Source organism: Garra rufa, chromosome 11, assembly GCF_049309525.1.
Source record: "Garra rufa chromosome 11, GarRuf1.0, whole genome shotgun sequence".
NCBI lineage: Eukaryota > Metazoa > Chordata > Actinopteri > Cypriniformes > Cyprinidae > Garra > Garra rufa.
In genome coordinates, this window is record NC_133371.1 from 39,352,756 (window position 1) to 39,376,045 (window position 23,290).

Consider the following 23,290-nt stretch of genomic DNA (forward strand, 5'->3'; position numbering starts at 1 on the left):
TCCTAGGCTCATTGGCTGGTTTATCTGGTCAACCAGGCTGGTTTTAGCTGGTGGTCAGTCTGGCCAGGCTGGGAGCCCACCAGCTAAAACCAGCCTGGCCACGTTGGGAGACCAGCTAAAACCAGCTACTTCCAGCCTAAGCCAGCTAACACCAGCCAACCAGCCTAAGGTGGTTTTAGCTGTTTTTTCAGCAGGGTTTATATCGCTTCATTACTTGCGGTTCAGGATTTGAACAAACCCTTAAGGTTTCTTCAAGTGGTCTAAAACTGAACCTACAGCCTTTCAATAAGTACGCCAGAACCATTAAGCTACAAATATCCTAACAACAACAGAGATTGTGTTAAAGCATGGGAAACAAATGAAGAGCTCTCCGCCTCTGAATAGCTGCTTCCTTTAGCGGGGGATGATGGTCCATCGGGCATGTGTGCGCGCGTGTGTTGTAGTGCCAGTTTTCAAGCTTAGTACCACCCCCCTCTATGAAGAACTCAAGTGGATCTTTTAGTCCTTCTTAAAGAATTGCTTCAATAGTGGGAAAACGTTCCTACAGACACTCTCATAACATACACGCAGAGACACAGAACACAAACACATACTTCAGAAATAAACTCTATCTGAACCCAACCTTAATGAGTAAACCTCTGTGTGTAACTCACCCTATACAGTTTACTGTTCAGAATTGCACAGTTTGCCTGGAGAATGACAAAACAGTAGACTGAAGGAGAGACCAACCTTTATAGATGCATATATATCTTAGACTGTTGGCATATCATAGCAACATGCAAAAAAGGATGATCTTTATTATTTTTTTTAACATTTATATTTTTGATAGATATATGAATTATAATTCAGTATAAATCTGAGTTACTGTACTAGTCTGACCTGGCCATAAAGTGGAAAAAATTTAATTATTTTTGAGTTCTGAACTGAGACAACTCACCTCATGAAAGGTCAAAGGTGAGCCTGAAGTCAAGGGTCTGCTGTAACAGTAACAATTCAGGATCCTTTCTAAACACCACAGACCAAAAAGACAGATTATGACCTCAACTACATCAACACACAGTGACTTTAAAGAGATTTAGATGACAACAGAGGTTCTTAATGAGCTGTATCTGGTATCAGACGCACCAGTGAGCGATACGTCTTCCATGCGTAATTTGTCTTCGACTCCATTTCTGAAACCATGCGCTAGCTTAATGTAGTGCGCTGTGGTAATGTCCTCCCTTGATCTGCTTTGCTGATTGGCAGATGAATCGATTGGCATGCTGGTTAAGACTCTCCGGCGCCTCTTTTGGTGCGTTTCATCATCAGAGGAGTTACTCACAAAGAGGACGAGTCATCAAAGGCTCTGGTGCACATTACAACTTTGCAAATGCGAGTTCTGACGGATGATTGGGCGATGTCAAATGTCTCGGCCAATCACAAGCTCTCATTGTGGCTCATCTAAAGATTTTTAATGTTTTTTAAAGTCGTCTCTTCTGCTCACCAAGCCTGCATTTATTTGATCCAATGTACAGCATAAACAGTGAAATTCTGAAATATTTTTTCTATTTAAAATAAACATTTACTATTTAAAAAATATTTTAAAATGTAGTTTATTATTTTAATTTCAAAGCTGAATTTTTAGTATAATTACTCCAGTCACATGATCCTTCAGAAATCATTCTAATATTTTTATCTGATGTGCAAAAAACTTTTTTTATTATTATATGTTGAAAACAGCTGAGTAGAATTTTGTGGTTTCTTTGATGAACAGAAAGTTCATTATAAATGTCTTTACCATCACTTTTGATTAATTTAAAGCATCCTTGCTAAATAAAAGTATTAATTTCTATTGAATGGTATAGTGTATAATGTTCAGCATATTAGAATGATTTCTGAAAGATCACGTGACACTGAAGACTGGAGAAATGATGCTGAAAATTTAGCTTTGATCACAGGAATAAATTACATTTTCAAATATATTCAAATAGAAAACAGTTATTTTAAATTATAAAAATATATCACAATTTTACTGTTTTTTCTGTACTTTGAATCAAATAAATGCAGGCTTTTTTACATTAATTTATTTATAAACATTGGTTTGCTGGAAAACAATGGCTTACCATACTTTATCATTTTCAGCCCATTCTAACTGATGCTTGCACTATCCATATAGTAGTACCATAAATCATCTCACATTTCAACAAAGTCACATCTGTGTAAGCCAGCTACATACTGTTAACTTGGTGACATTTAATTTACCAGAACAATGCTATAATACATCACAGAAAACAAAACGGTAAATTTTGAAAAGCATAAAAGCATATGCACATGATCAACAAACATTAATAGCGGTGAGAATGCTGCATTTGCAAGTGACAGTTCTGTCAACAGGTCTGAAACGCTCTCACACTGGCCCTGAAGCCATGCTATTATTCCTGAATTCTTGTAAAAGCACAAGTATGCAATTTAATAGAAAGAAAGTATTTTGTCCCAGGAGGATCCAGACTCTCTTCAGTAAAGACTATTTCCAAATAATTGCACCATGAGAAAGGAATTCTTCTTCTACAGTATATTCTTAGTGGCCCTTAAAGCAAGCAAAACAAATTTAATAGTTTTTACGGATGAAAAGCATTGTTGCTTGGAAAAAAGGATAACTTTAGTATTTTTTTGGCACAGGAATTTTGAATTGATTTTTTCGAGCTGACTGTTTGATTTAAGCATGCTGTTAAGGAACTGCCTGCGAGCAAAATCCAATTAATTCCTGAGCCTCTCTGTACCCAAAAACGCCCCGTACCGCTCTTCTGTCCTACCCCTCTTAACTAATTAACATGATTAGCCATGAGGAACTGCTTAAAGATAGGCTACAGTAGGTGGGTGAGGGAAGGAACGAAATGCCTTCGACTTCCCACCACCAAGAAATTAATGCAGTCAGGGGAACTGTGTCAAAATCTGACTTGTGTGATTGATTTGATAATGAGCATCTTGATGAATATCTTAACTAATTTAAAGATGTTCAGGGATTAGTTTGACCTCGGATTTTGTTGTGGTTCATTTTTTCTGCCTCTGTATTGATTTATGGCACTCAAGAGAGAATGACCTGTGTGAATGTACTATTTAAAGATAAAATCCTATCCACCTTTTTCTTCAACGTAGAAGTAAGCCTACGAGTGAGACTTCATTTTCATTATCCACTATTGGGAAATAACGAGAAGAATAACAACGTGCAGTAAATAGTTAAACTGTTTGCACTACAAACTAGTATGTTCATAATTAAAGGAGTAGTTCACTTCCAGAACAAACATTTACAGATAATGTACTCACCCCCTTGTCATCCAAGATGTTCATGTCTTTCTCTCATCAGTCGTAAAGAAATCATGTTTTTTTTTTTGAGGAAAACAGAAAACATTTAAGGATTTCTCTCCATATAGTGGACTTCTATGGTGCCCCCGAGTTTGGTCTTCCAAAATGGTTTCAAAGGGCTCTAAATGATCCCAGCCGAGGAAGAAGTGTCTTATCTAGTGAAACGTTCGGTTATTTAAAAAAGAAAAATTACAATTTATGCACGTAAAGAAATCATGTTTTTTGAGGAAAACAGAAAACATTTAAGGATTTCTCTCCATATAGTGGACTTCTATGGTGCCCCCGAGTTTGATCTTCCAAAATGGTTTCAAAGGGCTCTAAATGATCCCAGCCGAGGAAGAAGTGTCTTATCTAGTGAAACATTGGTTATTTAAAAAAAAAAAAATTACAATTCATGCACGTAAAGAAATCATGTTTTTTGAGGAAAACAGAAAACATTTAAGGATTTCTCTCCATATAGTGGACTTCTATGGTGCCCCCGAGTTTGATCTTCCAAAATGGTTTCAAAGGGCTCTAAATGATCCCAGCCGAGGAAGAAGTGTCTTATCTAGTGAAACGTTCGGTTATTTAAAAAAATAAATAAAAAAAATACAATTTATGCATGTAAGGAAATCATGTTTTTTGAGGAAAACAGAAAACATTTAAGGATTTCTCTCCATATAGTGGACTTCTATGGTGCCCCCGAGTTTGAACTTCCAAAATGCAGTTTCAAAGGGCTCTAAATGATCCCAGCCGAGGAAGAAGTGTCTTATCTAGTGAAACGTTCAGTTATTTAAAAAAAAATTACAATTTATGTACGTTTTAACCTTAAAGTCTAGCTCTGCGTTGCAGAAGTACCGACCCAGTGTTTACAAAGTGAACATGGAAATAAGGTCAAACGTCCTTTACAAAAAAGGTAAAACAGCGATGTAGGACGATTTTGAAGTTGGAGGAGAAAATAAGATGGGAGTTTTTCAAAATACCCTAACTATCATGAACCAGAATACAAACAGTTCACACAGACTAAACAAGATGAGCATTTGAGGTTAAAAAGTATATAAATTGTACATTTCTTTAGAAAATAAGAGAATGTTTCACTAGATAAATCCCTTCCTCCTTGGCTGGAATCATTCAGAGCCCTTTGAAGCTGCGTTTAAACTGCATTTTGGAAGTTCAAACTCGGGGGCACCATAGAAATCCACTGTATGGAGAGAAATCCTGAAATGTTTTCCTCAAAATATAATTTCTTTATGACTGAAGAAAGAAAGACATGATCTTGGCTGACAAAGGGTGAGTACATTATCTGTAAATTATTGTTCTGGAACTACTTCTTTAAGATAATATATTAAAACAATATGGTAACACACACTAATTTTGTATGGCTAAAAATAGCCTGATCCATAAAATGTACAAATGGCTGCGCCCACTCTTACGTGAAGAAAAAGGTGGATATAAATTAGATTTTTTTTAAATGAGCAAAACTCTCATTCCAAAATGATTATCTTACAGAAATTCATATGGTTATGAAATGTGATTAATTAGCCCACTCTGAGAAGTTTTTTCCACATGTAACACCTGTTCTTAAAATTAGATTCCAGCTTGGCGGAGAATGTAAATAATTCATTAGCAGAAATTATGCACAGGGGCTCTCTTTGTGTATGATAACATACAGCTGGTTATTATATTCCCACTGATTTAAGACAGACATATTTACAGAGTAATATATAATTATGGTTGAACGTCTGTGCTGTTATTTTGAAACAATATTTTATGTGTGCCATCATAAAATCGTCTCAAAACAAGGTTTCTCTCATTTTACCTCTGTAATCAGATGCATTTCTGAGAGACATAGCAGGATATTCCGAAAGAAAATAATGCAGGACTTTTATCCGTCGGGAACTGACTGGATCGTGAAAACTGCTTTCTGTATGACAGGTGGTCGGAAGAAAGGGGCTGCAGAGGGAAAAAAAGAGTGACGTCAGCCAAAAAAGAAAAAAGGAAGTCTTTTTAGAGGCAGAGCAAGTCATTACATTTTGATGTTTTTCTTTGAAATGACAAATCATGCATAGCTTCAAGCATCTTTGTTCTGTTTGTGTTCTAAACATTTTTTCTGTATTATTTCTTCAACAACATTCTCTTCACGTAATTTTAAACATAAAAATATCACAAAAATGTATTTTCCCATCCATTATAATGGACACATATTGTGTGCCATACAGAATTGAGATATTACAGTTCCTAAAGGGTTAGTTCACCCAAAAATCATTTACTCACCCCCAGGTTGTTCCAAACCTGTATGAATCTCCTTCTTCTGCTAAACACAAAAGAAGATATTTACACATTTTTGGACCCCATTCACTTCCATAATATTTTTTCCATACTATGGAGGTCAATGGAGATGATAGATAGATTAGATAGGAATAGATTAGATTAGATTAGATTAGATTAGATTAGATTATTAGATTGATAGATTGATAGATAGATAGATAGATAGATAGATAGATAGATAGATAGATAGATAGATAGATAGATAGATAGATAGATAGATAGATAGATAGATAGATAGATAGATAGATAGATAGATAGATATAGATAGAGTCAAAATAGATAGACAGTTGAAGTCCAAAGTTTATACACACCTTGCAGAATCAAAATGTTAATTATTTAATAAGCCAAGGGTGCAAACTTTTGAACAGACTGAGGATGTTTACTTTTTTTATATTTTGCCTAAATATCATATTTTACCCAGATCTTCAAATTCAAAAAGCTCTTAATACATTGTTTTTCCTTCTGTAATAGTTGCATATGAGTCCCTCAGTTGTCTTCTGTGTGAAAAGATGGATCTCAAAATCATACAAGAAGGATTTTTCTGAAGAACAGTGGGAAGTTTAATGGTTCAGGACAAACAAGGGGCTCATGAACAACTATCACTAAACAAAAAAAAAAACAGCTGTGTATCATTCAGGGAACAACACAGTATTAAGAATCAAGGGGATGTAAACTTTTGAACAGGGTCATTTTTATAAATTCAACTATTATTTTCTCTCATGGACTACATGTAACATCTTTAATGTGAAATATCTTATTCAGGTCAGTACTAAATAAAAAATAACATGCATTTTGTATGATCCCTCTTATTTTTTTTATTAATTTACATTTTGCAGATTCTGCAAGGTGTATGCTAACTTTTGACTTTAACTGTATATAGATAGATGCAGTTTGGCACATTTCAACCAGTGGATGATGTCTGACAGGGCCGCTCATGCGTTCTCCTCGCATTCTTACTCAGTTATGCTCAGCGTCAGGGTGTGAGGGGGGAAGCGGTCATGAATTTCCTCTCGCCCAGTGTGGCCACAGAGACTCAGTGTGCTAAAACAACACCAGTCCACTTCTGAGAAGTCCAAGAGCCTGTCATCAAAGCAGAAAGCGCTCTCCCTCCCCTCTCCTCTGGCCCTCCAGATCTCCCACTGACCTCTCAGGAGAGAGAGGAGGAGCGCGAGCAAGTGGAGGCACTTTAAACCGGCGGCGGGCGCGTAGCTTTTGCCCAGCGAGAGCACCATTGTTGCTATTCGGCTGGCAGACTGAATCACGGAAGAAGATAATGAGGAAAGCTGCCGTTAGTGCGATGCTGCCAGAGGCCTGCGTGTTGTGCTTTGTGTTGCATTGCACGGTGGAGATAGCATCACTACGGTTGAGTGTTATCCAGCCTTGGAGCCATCTCCGGGCCAGGCTGTGAGCCTTTGTGTAGCTGCCAGAGCCGTGGAAACCCGGCAAGCCATCTCGCACACCTCATAAATCCGCCCCCCATCGCCTCCGCCACCGCCTGCGCTCGCCCACCCTTCTGCAAGGGAAAAGTGGAAGAGGAAATCAGATTAGGGACGTTTTTTCCCAAGCCCTCAGATCAAAAACCAGGCTTAGATATCAAGGCTGCCTTTTGCACGGTTTCAGCACAAATGGAGAGACGCACATACCCGGCATCAGATTTAACAATTAGTGCCTTTCGCTTAGCGCTCTGAGAAGCTATTTATCAGGCGGCTAAATTTGTAGCGTTTTCTAAAAGTCGTAGGTTCAGGATTTAATTAGTATTTCATACTTCTGTCAACGGAGCTCCATTAACAAGGGGTAAAATCAACTCCATACTAACAAGGAAGAAACATTAATGCTCATTTGAGGAAGGGAAAGGAAAAGATGTTACATAACAGGACATAATGGATTTAGCGTTACAGTAGTTTCTCACACTTTCCACAGATATGATTTTCTCAGGCAAATTCACAAACTGTTGCACTACTTTTGCACATTTCAGATTAAGCAGTCACAATCTGTGCTTTTTCCATGTTTAAATGTTATAATCCGGTCCCCGGTGCATCTAAAAACTCAGAAAACATGAAAAAGGACAACCTGTAACTTTGTTTTGCTAAGCCTTTTCCTCCAAACATGAAAAAACAAACGTGTCAGATTTTTTGCGGTGTACCAGTTCTAATGCCATGGCAAAAGTTTGAGGAAAGCATGCTAACTGTTCTGTATTTGGCTGCACAGACAAGCACATAACACTATTTAGAGTCCCAGTCTCAAAGGAAACAAGAAAGCAGTGGATTTATTGATTTATTTACTGTATATTATGCTGCTGCCACACAAACCTAATATAAAAATGCGGTTTCTTTCCCAGAGGTTTACCTTCACAGACATAACCGACTGTTTTTGTAACTCCTGTGTGTTTTTAACATAAACTTGTTAAATGTATAGTTTAAGCGCAATAAGACATGAAAGAGAAGTTAGTTTAGTACTCACATGCCATGTGACAGCCGCTTTCTGTGCATTTAGAAAAACCTTATATCATGAGTTTAAACTAAAATACTTTAAAACCCATGATTTCAGCATGATAGACATGATAATCAAACCAAAACAGATGTTTTTAAATGAGTTTCAGAGATACGAGCTGTAAAGACACAGACCTATTCTGGAAAAGGGGCAGGGAGCAGCAGCTCATTTGCATTTAAAGAGCCATGCACGAAAACAACGTGTTTCTGTATTTTCTCGAAAATAGGCATTTTCAAAATGATATAATAAATGACTTAACAGGGACATCTGAGACTTATATTATATCTTGTAAAAACGGGCATAATAGGTGCACTTCTACAGTACATAATTACCTGACTAATTTGTTTAGTGAATCAAGGGTTAAAAAGCTAATGTAAATAAATAAATAGCATCAGTGGATACAAAGGTTTTTTTTCTCAATCAGCTAAACAGTTGCATCATCTGTCTGAGCTTCTGTGCTGATTAATTTATGTTTCTCATGTGTTTTCCATCCTTGAGAATCTGTTTTGACAAATCTGTTCGTAAGGGCATGGAAGGCGCGGAGGAGTTGGTGTTGGGTGAATTTGTTGAGATTCATTTGTCTGTGCGCGCCTGTTGTATATTTGGCAGGTCAGTTTCGCAGACAATCTTCTTTCAACTCTAAACAGAACACTGTGATTACAAAGAACAATCTGACCCTGAAAAAGACAGGACAGAGCCCTGAAATGTCTTAATGCTCATGTCTGAGTCTCTTTATCTGACTAACAACAGTCTATTTAATTCAGTTCAAGCGGGGACCGTCTTTGTAACGCCCCTGGGTAGATACTTCCTATGCCGGTAATAGAGCTGTTCAGGTGGTAGTCGAAAAACCCAAAAGAGTATTTGCGTTCCCTCTGGATTTTCCTTAAGGGTTTTGTAATGTTTTTTCATTTATGAGTAAAATAAAGTCTGCGGTAAACATTAGTTGAAGAGACTTGGACATTGTGTTCTACGACTTAAATTAGACACAGTTATACACTAAGTGTGAATTTTATGTATCACATGTATTTTGTAAACATGTATTAAAGGTTTTTTCATATGGAGGACCAAATCAAAGTAGGGCTTTCACGATTTCTCGAAACAATTTGAGTACTCGATTTAAAAAAAATCCTCTATTGTATTTTCCCGTCAAGTAATTGTAAGCGGCGCATTCCTACGATAAAAACAATAGTCAGGCTTTTGGCGCCCTCTGCAGTCAGTTGTTATAATGTGTAATGTACATTAGCTCTGTTGTTTTAGAATACATTATGTATTTTAACAGTTTTGTGCAATAAAACCATATGATTATTTGCTTTTGATACTTTATTTGAACTAATTATTATTGTCTCATTGCTATTATATATGTATTTTAAGTCATTTTAATTGCTATTGTTATGTATTTTTATTAATACAAAAAAAATTGTATAATTTTCTGATTACTCGATTAATCGCCCAAGTAATCAACCAATCACTCAATTACTAGCCCTACACCAGTGCTTTTAATCAATGATGCAACAGAGCCTCGCAAGGACCACCTCTTTTATTTTCATATTGCACACAGAAAAGTAAAAAGAAATAAGTGAATAAATAAATAAATCTGGAAATAAATGTCGGTATAAATAAATATAAAAATAAATGCATGCATAAAAATATAAATGAAAGAATAAGTAAATAAAAGTTAAAAAATAATAATAAAATAATACAGAAAATAAAAAATAAAGCAAAAAAGGAAATAAAAAGTAAAATCAGGATTAAATATAAAATATGGAGGACCAAAAACTGGATAAACCTGGAAATAAATACATGTGGATATAAATAAATATAAAAATAAATAAACACATAAACAAAAATAAATGAATGCATAAAAATAAATATTTAATAAATAAAAATAAAAATAAAAAAGTTTTACTTAAAATTAAGTGTAAAAATAAATACAGAAAATAATAAATAAAGAAAAAAATCTACTGGATTAAATTTTATTACAAATAAATTATACTTGTTTTATCAATTGTTTATTCCTTTATTTATTTTCCTATTTATTTATTTATGCATGCTTTGATTTTTAATTTCCGAAGCTTTGATCCTCCTTATTTTTATATACCAAATACCAAAATTCTTTACGAATTAGACAACTGTTCAACTTCCTTACATTAATTAAAAGAATAGTTCACTTAAAAATTAAACTTATGTCATCATTTACTCACCCTCAAGGGGTTCAAAACCTGTATTGATTTCTTTCTTCTGCTTAACACAAAAGAAGATATTTTAAAGAGCGTGTGAAACCAAAAAGTTCTGGTCCCCATTGACTTCCATAGTATTTCCACACAACTGGTTACACACATTCTTCAAAATTTCTTTTTTTTTTTTTTTTTTGTTCAGCAGAAGACAGAAACTCATACAGGTTTGGAAAACTCAAGGGTGAGGACAAAAACAACTTGGGGAAACTAAAAATAACAAAAAATAAAATACTTGACAAATCAGACAACTTTTGCAGTTCTTCTACAGCAACTTGTTAGCAAATTACAAACTACAAAATTCATACTTGAGGTATAATTTTGTGTAATTTATGTAGTCAAACAACACATCCTAGTATATAAATAAAGTTATAGTACAAATCTATAGTACATCACGACTGAACAGCTTTATAAACTCATCATGAAAGTAGTAATTCATCAAAATAAAGATTAACTAGGAAAAGTCTGTAGATCTCCCAAACTGTTGTCGCATATGTGACCCAGGACCACAATACCAGTCATTAGGGTCATAGCTGAAAGCTGAAAGTTGAATAAATAAGCTTTCATTTGATGTTTGGTTTGTTAGGATAGGACAATATTTGGCCGAGATACAACTATTAAAAAATCTGGAATCTGAGGGTGCAAAAAAATCTAAATATTGAGAAAATCACCTTTAAAGTTGTCCAAATGAAGTTCTTAGCAATGCATATTACTAATTGAAAATTAAGTTTTGATATATTTAAGGTAGGAAATTTACAAAATATCTTCATGGAATATGATCTTTGATCATTTTGACCATATTACAAATATACCCGTGCTACTTAAGTGGGTCACATATTTCAAATACGATTTGCTCCTAAGACTAAGAAAAAACCTGTTTATGTGCTTTTTTCTGAAAGGTGGGAAAGTCCTACAGCCACCATATTGAGCATTAGGTTTTCTCACATTTCTATTTCAACTCTTAAGTCTGTCTCCTCACCTTAAAGTGTCTCTTTCTCTCCGTCTGTTTCTGTGCAGTTCAAAGGCTGAACCCAGTGCTGTGGCTCTCCATGAGTAACCAGACAGAGCTCCCTGCTTCCCCTTCATACCTCTGTCAGTTCCTTGATGCCCACCTTTCACCCTCTCTCTCCCCACCTGACCGCTACACGTCGTCAATCTTCTTCCGGTAAATGATGTGGTCCACGCTCCGTGCTCTGCTCCTGTTGCTGCTGGGTACCGGGGTCCTGCTCTCCAGCGGAGACTCTCCCCGCAAAGAAATCAAGATCGATGGAGACCTGGTTTTGGGAGGCCTCTTCCCCATCCATGAGAAGGGCATGGGCATGGACGAATGTGGCCGGATCAACGAAGACCGTGGCATCCAGCGGCTTGAGGCAATGCTCTTCGCCATAGATCAGATCAACCAGGATGTAGGTCTGCTGCCGGGTGTGGCTTTGGGCGTACACATCCTGGACACCTGCTCGAGGGACACCTACGCTCTGGAACAGGCGCTGGAGTTTGTTAGGGCTTCGCTTACAAAAGTGGATGATACAGAGTTCATCTGTCCTGACGGATCCTACGCTCTTCAGGAAGACAGTCCGCTGGCCATAGCCGGAGTCATTGGGGGATCTTTTAGCAGTGTCTCCATACAGGTCAGAACCAGTCAGTTTGATCTAAATGAAGAATATACAAAATAACTAATGAGAAAAGTTTTACTAGATTTTACCACATCAAAAAATTATTTTAATGCAACATACCAGACCACATGCATAAGTCTACTTTAACACAGTAATACAATTATTATTACAAATATGCAACCCTGGACCACAAACCAGTTTTAAGTAGCATAGGTATATTTGTAGCAATAGCTAAAATTACATTGTATAGGTCAAAATGATCGATTTTTCGTTTCTGCCAAAAATCATTAGGATATTAAATAAAGATCATGTTCCATTAAGATATTTTGTAAATTTCATACCGTAAATATATCACAAATTAATTTTTGATTAGTATTATGCATTGCTATAATAACTTCATTTGGACAACTTTAAAGGCGATTTTCTCAATATTTTGACGGGTTTTTTTTTGGTCCCTCTGATTCCAGATTTTCAAAAAGTTGAATCTCGGCCAAATATCGCTAGTTACGCATGTAACTGTGGTTCTGTGAATTCCGGATGACCGCCAGAGGCAGTATGAATACTTTTGATTATCGCAGCGCCAGTCAGATAGGTCGAGAGATTATACCAACAAAGTCACTTAGTGACGTATGCTGAGCTCTGGGGAATTATAAACCACAGTAACTCAGCACTCCGACTCGGTACGCCTTTCTCGTGCATTCCGAGTGACGAAGAACTCTGGCGGTCATCCGGAATTCACAGAACCACAGTCACATGCGTAACTTGCATTCTGTTTCATTCCTACTGACCGCCAGAGGCAGTATGAATACTTTGGATGACACATACCAACATAGTCATGAGGAATGCTACCCACCTGATGCAAAATTTACGGCTGCTCTAGAAGAACCTCCGAGCACACGGCATGATGAGTAGCGATGTTAACCTTATAAAACCCGGCAAACGTGCACGGAGAAACCCATGTAGGGGCAGTGCAGATGTCCGCCAAGGAAACTCCTCTAAAAGCCGCCCAACATGATGAGATGGCTCTAGTGGAATGACAAGTTAAACCTGAGGGCAATGGTTTTCCTGCTGTCTTGTAAGCTAGTATAATAGTCTCTACTACCCAGTTCGACAATCTCTGTTTAGACACTGGAGCACCTTTCTTCACACCCCCATAACAGACAAACAACTGGTCTGAACGTCTAAACTGAGCAGTAGTGTCTACGTAACACCTCAAGGCCCGAACGGGACACAAAAGGTGAGCACTCGAATCAGACCCTGAAGTAGTCTGAAAAAAGGCTAGTTCAATGATCTGATTTATGAACTGACGAAGGAGGACTTTTGGAAGAAAAGAAGGATTGGGCCGTAAGACCACCCCGGAGTTATCTGCCAACCAACGCAAGCATAACTCACTAACAGAGAGCGCATGCAACTCACCAACTCGTTTTGCAGAAGCAACAGCCAACAAAAAAACAGTTTTCAAGGATATCCATTTGATGTCATTGCTTTGCAAGGGCTCAAATTGGGATGAGCAAAGGAACGAAAGCCAAGTGGTAGATCCCATACCTTAAAATGAGGATTCCGAGCAGGTTTTAGACTGCGTGCACCCTTTAGAAAACTGCAGACAAGCTTGGGAGATCCAAGAGAAGATCCCTCAACTGGAACATGATGTGCAGAAATCGCAACAACATACACTTTCAATGTGGAAGCCGCTCTACCCTCTTCCAGTAAATGTTGAAGGAATCTCAGGACATTCAGGATGTCACATGTTGCAGGATTGAGCGCATGCCCCTCACACCATGCAGAGGAAAATTTCCAATGTGAAGTATAAATCTGCCGTGTGGAAAAGGCTCTAGCATTGGAGATAGTGCTAGTAACTGCAGGATCAATATGCTCCAGAAAAGGATTTATCCCAATGGCCATTCCCAAAGCTGCAGACGAGCTGGGTCCGGGTGCCAGACTCTGGCCTCCAGCTGGGAGAGGAGGTCCTTTCTGGGGGGAAGCTGCCACGGAGTGCCTGTTAGAAGTCTCAATAACAGAGGAAACCATGGTCTGGCAGGTCACCGTGGTGCCACAAGTAGTACTCTGTGCTTGCACAGAGAGATCCTGTGTAACGTCTCCCATAACAGAGGGATTGGAGGAAACGCATAAAGTAGGCAGCTCGGCCATTCGTGAGACAGTGCATCCTGGCCCAAGGGACTGGAGACTTCGGTCTTTGCGAACCATAAGCAACAGTGAGTGGTCTTCTCTGAAGCAAAAAGATCCACTTCTGCCCTTCCAAACCGTAGCCAGATCTCCCCCACTACATTCGGATGAAGCCTCTATTCTCCTGGATCCAACCGATCCCTGGAAAGAGCATCTGCTGTCTGGTTGCATGCTCCTGATATATGAGCTGCCCTCAGTGAAGTGAGCCGCAGCTGGCACCATGTCAGAATCTCGTGAGTGAGCTGTAGAGACCTCCTAGACCTTGTGCCACTCTGGTGGTTCAGATGGAACACTGTTGAGGTATTGTCGGACCGAACAAGAACGTGGCGGCCTGCCAGGACTGGCAAGAAATACTTTAGAGCCATGAACACTGCACGTAGCTCCAGCAGATTGATATGTTCTTTGGCCTGTGTAGGTGTCCATCGTCCACAAATACCTCTCCGATTCCATGTTTCCCCCCAGACTATGAGGAAAGCATCGGTCGTGACTAACTCCCGTCGAGAGGGAACCATACCCAGGGGCACTCCTGCCTTCAGAAACTCCACCTGTCTCCACCGCCTCAACGCACATATGCAACTGTGAGAAATTACTATCAGCCGATGGAGATGTCGGGTGGGACTGAGTTGTAAGCTGTTGTTCCATAACTGGAGTGGTCTGAGGTGGAATAAACCGAGGGGAATCACCACTGTAGCAGCCGTTAACATCCCTATTAGTCGCAGAACCATAGAGAGACAATGCAGAGACACACCTGGCCGAAAGTGAGCCAATAGTTGCAGGATGTTTGTCACCCATTCCTGAGACAGGGAGGCAGACATTAGGCGGGAATTCAGGGTCATTCCTATGAACGTAGATGTCTGTGCTGGAATGAGACAACTCTTTTTCTTGTTCACAGAAAAACCCAACTTCTGCACATGCCTCAAAAGCAGTTTGGAGCCTTGCATGGCCTGCTGTCTTGTGGGGGCACAAAGCAGCCAGTCGTCCAGATAAGGCAGAATACGCATGCCTTTCATCCAAAGAGGTGATATAGCTGCGCTCACACACCTTGTGAAGACGCGGGGAGCGAGAGAGAGGCCAAAAGGAAGAACCTTGTACTGGTAGGCTTGATTCTGGAAACTGAAACGCAGAAACTTTCTGTGATGAACAGCAATTAGTACATGAAAGTATGCATCTCGGAACAAGAAAATACGTCGCATAGAACCCGTCTCCCTGAACGAGGGGATGAACTTTTTCTATGGCTCCCTTCTCTAACAGTGAAAGAATTTCCAGAGAGAGAGCCATCGAAGGAACTGTGTCTCTGAGAACAGTTGGAACAATTCTTTAAAATTTGGGAGGCCAGCATCGAAACTTTAGAGTATAACTCCTGCTTAGAGTTGACAAGACCCAGGGGTCTGCTGTGTTGGTCTTCCAGTACTCCAGCTGTTCTACTGAAAACCGATCGACCACCGGCCTGAACGTCTCAGGCTTTATGTATGTGACCTTTGGTGGTTGTGGGGGACACTGACGGGGTCCTCCTGGCAACTGTCGCTGAGGTGGCCGAGAAACTCTTGCATCTTCGATAAGACGAGGCCTCTGATGGGGCTGTGACTGAAGTGCAGCATGTTGGCATGTTATTCCTCCGGATAAAACCAAAAAACTCGTGAAGAGAAAAAATATATATAACTAAATGGCCAGTGGATCGAACCGAGGGCAGTGTATAAATTAAAATTCAAGGAACAACAACACTCGAAACAATGGAATATATAATGATTATGTTAACGGTAGACCGCTAACTTATAGGAGTGGATAACACCAGTCACCGGATTGCACCGAGAGACACAGGGTGTTACCGACAAAACAAACAGAAAAATAATAAAAAACTCACCAAAACTGCTGCTGAAGAATTCCAAATCCTTTGAAAATGCGTAGAAGTGCGCTGACACAGCTTGTGAGGACGATATCTCGCGGCTCATGTAAGCTGCACTTGATAGCGTGAATCACTTAACTGAGAACGATCTCAATCAAGCGAGAAAGCAAAAGAGGCGGAGTGCTGAGTTACTGTGGTTTATAATTCCCCAGAGCTCAGCATACGTCACTACGTGACTTTGTTGGTATAATCTCTCGACCGATCTGGCTGGCGCTGCGATAATCCAAAGTATTCATACTGCCTCTGGCGGTCAGTAGGAATGAAACAGAACCTATCATAACAAACCATATATCAATGGAAAGCTTATTTATTCAGATTTCAGATGGTGTATAAATCTCAGTTTCAAAAATTTGACTCTTATGACTGGTTTTGTGGTCCAGGGTCACATATTAACATACTATATTTATTAATAAGACATTTTAGCAATTTTACAATTTCTGGGTTTTTACAAAAAATGTAAGAAAACTAAATAATTAAAAAATAATAATAGTTATTATTATTATTATTATTAAAATAAATTAATTGTTTTGAATAAAATAAATTCTTTATGGATTTAATGAAATCCAAAATTCAAAGAAAAACCCTAAAAAATCTATAAATTAAAAAGTACACAGAAAAAAATGCCTTTAAACTATTTTCATTAAAAATATTTAATATGGAAAATTATTATGATTTTGTGTAATTTATGTAGCAAAATGAAAATGTTTAAATATCTAAAAACGTCAATAAATAAAGAAATCAATAAATTAAAAAAGTACATTAAAAAATGCCTTTAAACTATTTTAACCTTCAAAAAATTATTAGAAATATTTGACTTAATTTAACCACATTAAAAAAATTATTTTAACGCAACATACCAGACCACATGCATCAGTGCACTTTAACACAGTAATAAAAATATTATGACAAATATTAATATACTATATTTATTCATAAGTCATAGACAATTTAGCAATTTTACAATTTGTGGGTTTTTACTAAAAATGTGAAAAAATAAATAAAATAATTATTTGTTAATGAATAACAATTTAACAAAACATCAAACATACAGTTTTGCAATTTTGCAATGAAAATGTGATATAATTAAAATAAATTATTTAAAATAAAACAATAAATTGTTCATGAAGTAAATAAAATATTATTAGCAACTTATGTTAAAACCTTAAAATTCACATCTAAAATATGATTTTGTGTTATGCAGTAAAATGAAAATGTTCAAATATTTAAAAACATCAATAAATAAATAAAGCAATAAATTAGAAAGTAAGTACAATAAAAAAAATGCCTTTAAACTACAAATAAGCAGCAAGTAATAATTTTAATTAAACATGAAATTTGAAGGTAGAAAGATTAAAATAGTATTTTTTGCAGTGTAAACAATAAGCAAGCTACAATTTTATGTCATACCTGAACATATGCTTTTGTCTACTTTAATAGATCATTAAAAAATATATTGAATAAATAAATTATAATATAAATATAATTAGACAATAGGCAGGTCATATTGATTAAAAGCCTCTTAATTTTCACAATTTGTTTCTAAAATTATTATAGTCCCAAAACAAATAGATTAAACAGTTTAATTTAAATTACACACATTTAAATTAATTGTATGCAATGAAAAAGAGCTGATTTTAATTAGCTCATTTAATTCACTAAAATTAAATAAGCAGCAGAAAACCCAGTCTCTGGAGCATATCCTCCCTTGAGATCTTCCAGTTCACATTTTGAGCGCAGTCACCTAAATAAACCTCTTTTATTTATGGATGAATTCATCAGTATTACTTAATTATTTGCAAGTTCGGCTTTGTGAATCACAAATTCGTTCTTTAGCCTGTAGAAACCTACTTGGCGAAAAAACAATACAGCTCTTTTTCCTGACCAACTATGAACAACTCAATCCATTATTTAGAGGGCCGCCCTCAAGTAAAACGCTGCACCAACCCCCGTTTCCATTCTTTGCTCCTGTAAATCCAGTTTGCTCTTTCCTTTCCTCTTGTACGTGCACGGATTAGCGCTGCGGCGATACTATTGTGTGTGTTGTGCGTTGTTGCTTTCTAGTACCTCTGGTGACAGAGCCCTGGGAATTTGCATAATTTTGCATAACCCTCTCCCCATTTGTGGCTCAGCAAAAGCTGACTTCCTCTATCAGTTCCGAAATCCGTAATCTGTCTAACCCTCCTTTCTTCTCCTTCCCCTCTCTCTGTCTTTTTCTTGTTTCTCGTCACTCGTCTTCCTGCGGTTTTATTTAGCGATATTGCTCTGTTTCTGGCAAAGAGCTGGGAGAATTGTGACCTCGCAGTGGTCTCTCGTTAGATAACTATTGTTATCCATCGCTCTCCTTTCATCGCCAACGACTGGGCATTGTTTTTCTCTCACGACACCGGCTGTTGGTTGACAATCCCGCCTCCCTCCCTCTGGCAGACTCTCTCCTGAGAGACTGTGTACACTTCTGTCCCTCATTCCTCCATATTCTTTTAAATTACATCATATCTCCGCTTTCAAAGGGATCAAGTAATACAGGTTTACTTTCAATCAAACTGAAAAAACAAGGTCATTTTTGCTTTTGTCTTTAGACATTGCTTTTTCTTTACATTTGCTTAAAAGGTGTAAGGTCAGTAGAAGAAATTAATACTTTTAATCAGCAGGAATGCATTAAATTGATCAAAAGTGACTTTTTTACATTGTAATTTGCTGCAAATCATATTAGAATGATTTCTAAGAATTCATGTTACGATGCGGAAAAATCTGCTTTGTCCTCAGAGGAATAAATTACATTTTACAATATATTCCAAAAGAAAACAGTTATTTCAAATTGTAATAATATATTTTAATTTTTTAATCAAATAAATTCAGCCTTGAAAGAAAAAAAAAACTCTCAAACCTGACAAGAGTGTATTACAGAGAGCAACACAATCAAGTCCCACCCTAACTTTTTTTCATTGAATAACATTCATAAGGTGAAAAATAGATATCAGAATATAAGAAGTATCAGAATGAAGACATACCGAATTCAAGTTTGCTAAACAATTACGTTACTTTTTGTTACTTTTGCTTTTGTGGGACTCATCTTCAGACATTGCTTTTTCTTTACATCCTATTGTCATCTATTTAAAGTCTGATGTTTAAAAGTTTATGGTCAGTAAGTTTTTGTAAAGAAAATAATACTTTTAATCATTAAGAATGCATTAAATTGATCAAAAATGACAGACTTTTTGTTTTTTACATTCTAATATGCTGAAAATCTGCATTTTAGAATGATTTCTGAAAGATCATGCGACACTGACAATGCTGAATAATCAGCATTGTCATAAGAAAAAAAATAATTACATTAAAATATATTCCAAAAGAAAACAGTTATTTCAAATTGTAATAATTTATTTGAATTTTGGTGTTTTTACTGAATTTTTAATCAAATAAATTCAGCCTTGAAAGAGCAAAAAACTTTCAAATTGCAAATGGTTGTGTATTTCAGAAAGTCACACCCTAACTTTTCTCACTAAATAACATTCATTAGGTGAAAAATGATATTACATATCAGAATGAAGACACACAGGATTTAAGTTTGCTAAAACAATTCAGTTACTTTCCATCGAATTGAATTTATTGCTTTTGTGGGACTTATCTTTAGACATTGCTTTTTCTTTATATCCTATTGTCACCAATTTAAAGTCTGCTGTTTAGAAAGTTTATGGTCAGTAAGGTTTTGTTAAGAAAACCCGTTTTTTGGTGTTCTGTCCCTGGAAATGAGATATTAATCCCATGGAATAAAAGTAAAAAGTAAAACTGTGACATTATAACCAAAAATTCTTCATACAGTGGACTACCAGTAAAATGTATAAAAATTTGGGTATTTTGCTTAAGTATTTTTTTCTTTAATTGCTAATGCGACTTTTACACCAAAGACTAAACAAAATTGAGCATTGATGTTAATTGCTCAAAATATTGTCATCCTAACAGTTTTTTTTTTTTTGGTTGACTATAATCCATTACATACTTTTCTATCAAAGTTATCTGACATTATCAAGATGAATTTGTTCTGACACAATTTAACTGAGTTCCTGTCATATTTTATTACCATTTTTCGAAACTGTGATAATTTAAGAAATGTTGAAGGTGTCTGAATAAATTTTGGTTTGACTGTATATTGTCGCCTTTTTAAAATTCCTAGATAAATCACAAGTGAGATTTAAGTGAGATTTTGATCACTTAACTAGGAAATGTCCCCAGTTTTCATTTCAGAAATCTGGTCACCCTACTTTGGAATACTTTGATCACATATTTATTTTGATAAGATAGTAGAGTAATGACAGAAAGCGAAGTGGAAGAGAGAGAGGGGGACAGGATCAGGAAAGGCGCTCGAGCCAGGACTCGAACTTGCAACACCTGAAGCACAACAACTCTATATGTTGGAACCCTGTCCACAAGGCTATCAGACATTCATTACTTACATGTCTAGAACACATCTGTTACACTCTTAAAAACAGGTTCCAAAGGGGTGTTTTTACAGAGATTCCATAAAAGAACCATTTTGGTTCCCCAAAGAACTTTTCAGTGAACAGTTTTGAAGAATATTTAAAAAATCTAAAGAACCTATTTTCTACTATTAAGAACCTTTTCTGCATTTGAAAGGTTCCATAGATGTTCAAGGTTCTTCATAGATCCATCGATACCAATAAAGAACCTTTATTTTTAAGAGTGTAGCATTCCAAAACACAAAATAAGCCTTGCATACAACAGGACCCAACTGCAAGTTTTGTCCTAGCTTTGACGTAAAGATTTGAATCAGAGCTGCGAGCTGTCATTGTGCATGCCAGTGTCAGTGTTATGCAGGAAAAAAGAGACGTTATCCTGTACATTTCTGAGCGTGGGATGTGTGATATGGAAGAGCCAAGCTGCGTCCCACCAAAGAGAAACATTTCCACGCTGCTCAGCCCTGCTGAGACTGCCTAGTGTCCTCTTAATTGGGCTAATGTGGCTTGATCCAATCAAATGACTAAAAAAAAGAATATTTTATGTATCATAGACTTTGGATAATTAATTCATAAGGTGCTGACTTATTGATCCAAACAGGGTTTGTAATGCTGTATATGTTTGTGTTTGTGTGTGTTTGTGTGTGTGTGTGTTTCTCCCAGGTTGCCAACCTGCTGCGGCTATTTCAGATCCCTCAGATCAGCTACGCCAGTACCAGTGCCAAACTCAGCGACAAAACCCGCTACGACTACTTTGCACGCACCGTCCCACCAGACTTCTACCAGGCCAAGGCCATGGCGGAGATCCTGCGTGCCTTCAACTGGACCTACGTTTCCACCGTAGCCTCAGAGGGTGACTATGGAGAAACAGGAATCGAAGCCTTTGAGCAACAAGCCCGCTTGAGAAACATCTGCATTGCTACTTCAGAAAAAGTAGGACGCTCGAGCGCAAAGCGCTCTTCGTATGAGGCGGTGGTTCGTCAGCTTCTACAAAAGCCAACGGCCCGCGTGGCAGTGCTGTTTTTGCGAAGCGACGATGCACGGGAACTCATCGCGGCGGCTGCCCGCCTCAACGCATCTTTCCTCTGGGTGGCTAGTGACGGATGGGGGGCACAAGAGAGCATCGTCAAAGGGAACGAGTTCACAGCGGACGGTGCGATCACAATGGAGCTCGCGGCACATCCTATATCAGATTTCAACCGCTACTTCCAGACCCTCACGCCTCTTAATAATCACCGAAACCCTTGGTTCAAAGACTTCTGGGAGCAAAAGTTTCAATGTTCGTTGGGTGGTGCTTCGGCAGCAGGGGCAGGAACCCCAAAGCCACCTTGTGACCCGGAAATGGTTATCGACAAGTCAAATTTTGAGCCTGAATCAAAGATCATGTTTGTCGTAAACGCCGTGTACGCCATGGCACATGCTTTGCATCGAATGCAGCGAACTCTTTGCGCCAACACCACACGTTTGTGCGAGGCCATGCGGAGTCTCGACGGCAGGAAACTCTACCGGGACTTTCTACTTCACGTCAACTTTAGAGGTAACCTGCTTTGTGTTTCTCTTCACAGATTCTCTCAGACTAGCGGCGTACGAGTTTACGCTGTTCGCGGCATATCTGTGTCACTCCGTGGTTCTGAAACGACAGGTTTACAGGCTCTGTAATTAGAGACTCTGTGTGTCTTGATTGCGGCTGGGAGAATGAGGCAGGAGTCGAGCGTCTTCTGTCAGCGCCGCTGAGAGCTCGGCGTTGACTGACAGCTGAAGGAGAGAGAGGCAGGTAAAAATAAACTATGTAAAAGTGCTCAGCATGCTCAGGTTGGCGTGGCAAGTAGATGGGATTATGCCGCACTTATCTGTGACTATGCACAAACACATTCAAAGACAAACTCGCAGAAGGAGAGAGCAAACGATAAGTTTAGAGGAGAAAAAGATGCAGAGAATTCTGACGACGATGGGAACAGCGGCACAATTACATTATATATAAGCAGCGCATAATGAATACATAAGGGATAATGTAGAGAGGCAAAATAAACCTTCACTGGTAATCAAGACCCTCACTTGAAACAGAGTGGTCTTATATCATGCTGAAGGGGGTTATTTTGCAATAATGACCGGCAGACTGTGCATAATTTAGTTGATTACAAGACTACTTACCAGATAAATAAATAAATGGACATTAAATATTGATTTGAGCTGAAATTTCTTAATGTGAGAAGAAAGAGGCTGCAGAGTGATGTAAATAAATACCATGGTCTATAGCACAGCATATACCCTTATATTAAATACTGTGGCAGTACTATGATACAGTGACAATATCAGATGAAAATACTGTGGTATAGCACTGAAGTTTATGGTACCATACTTTTCTGTAAGGGATGTACTATAGATCAGAAATTAATGTTTACATCTAGTAATAATAATAATAAATACATCTCATATGCTGCATTTATTTGATCAAATATACAGTAAAAACAGTAATTTTGTGGAATATTATTACAATGTTCTTTCTTAATATATTTTCCAAATGTATTTATTCCTAAGTTGGCATAACAGAATTTTTAGCAGCCATTACTCCAGTCTTAAGAAATCAGTTTGTTGAGCTGAATTGGTGTCTAAGTAACATTTTGTAATATGTGACCCCGGACAACAAAACCAGTCATAAGGCTACATTTTTCGAAATTTGAGATTTATACATCTTCTGAAAGCTGAATAAATGTACAATATTTGGCTGAGATATAGCTATTTGGAAAT

General features: G+C 37.6%; 1 protein-coding gene across 1 annotated transcript in view; it reads left to right on the top strand.

Moving 5' to 3' along the window:
* Positions 1 to 23,290, top strand: part of grm3 (glutamate receptor, metabotropic 3) — a 69,194-nt gene that overhangs the window by 11,950 nt on the left and 33,954 nt on the right. Inside the window, exons 2-3 of the mRNA XM_073851015.1 lie at positions 11,388 to 11,998; positions 21,206 to 22,079. Of these exons, the coding sequence (XP_073707116.1) occupies positions 11,540 to 11,998; positions 21,206 to 22,079 (1,333 nt within the window). The 5' untranslated portion in view covers positions 11,388 to 11,539. The remainder of the gene's footprint in view (positions 1 to 11,387; positions 11,999 to 21,205; positions 22,080 to 23,290) is intronic.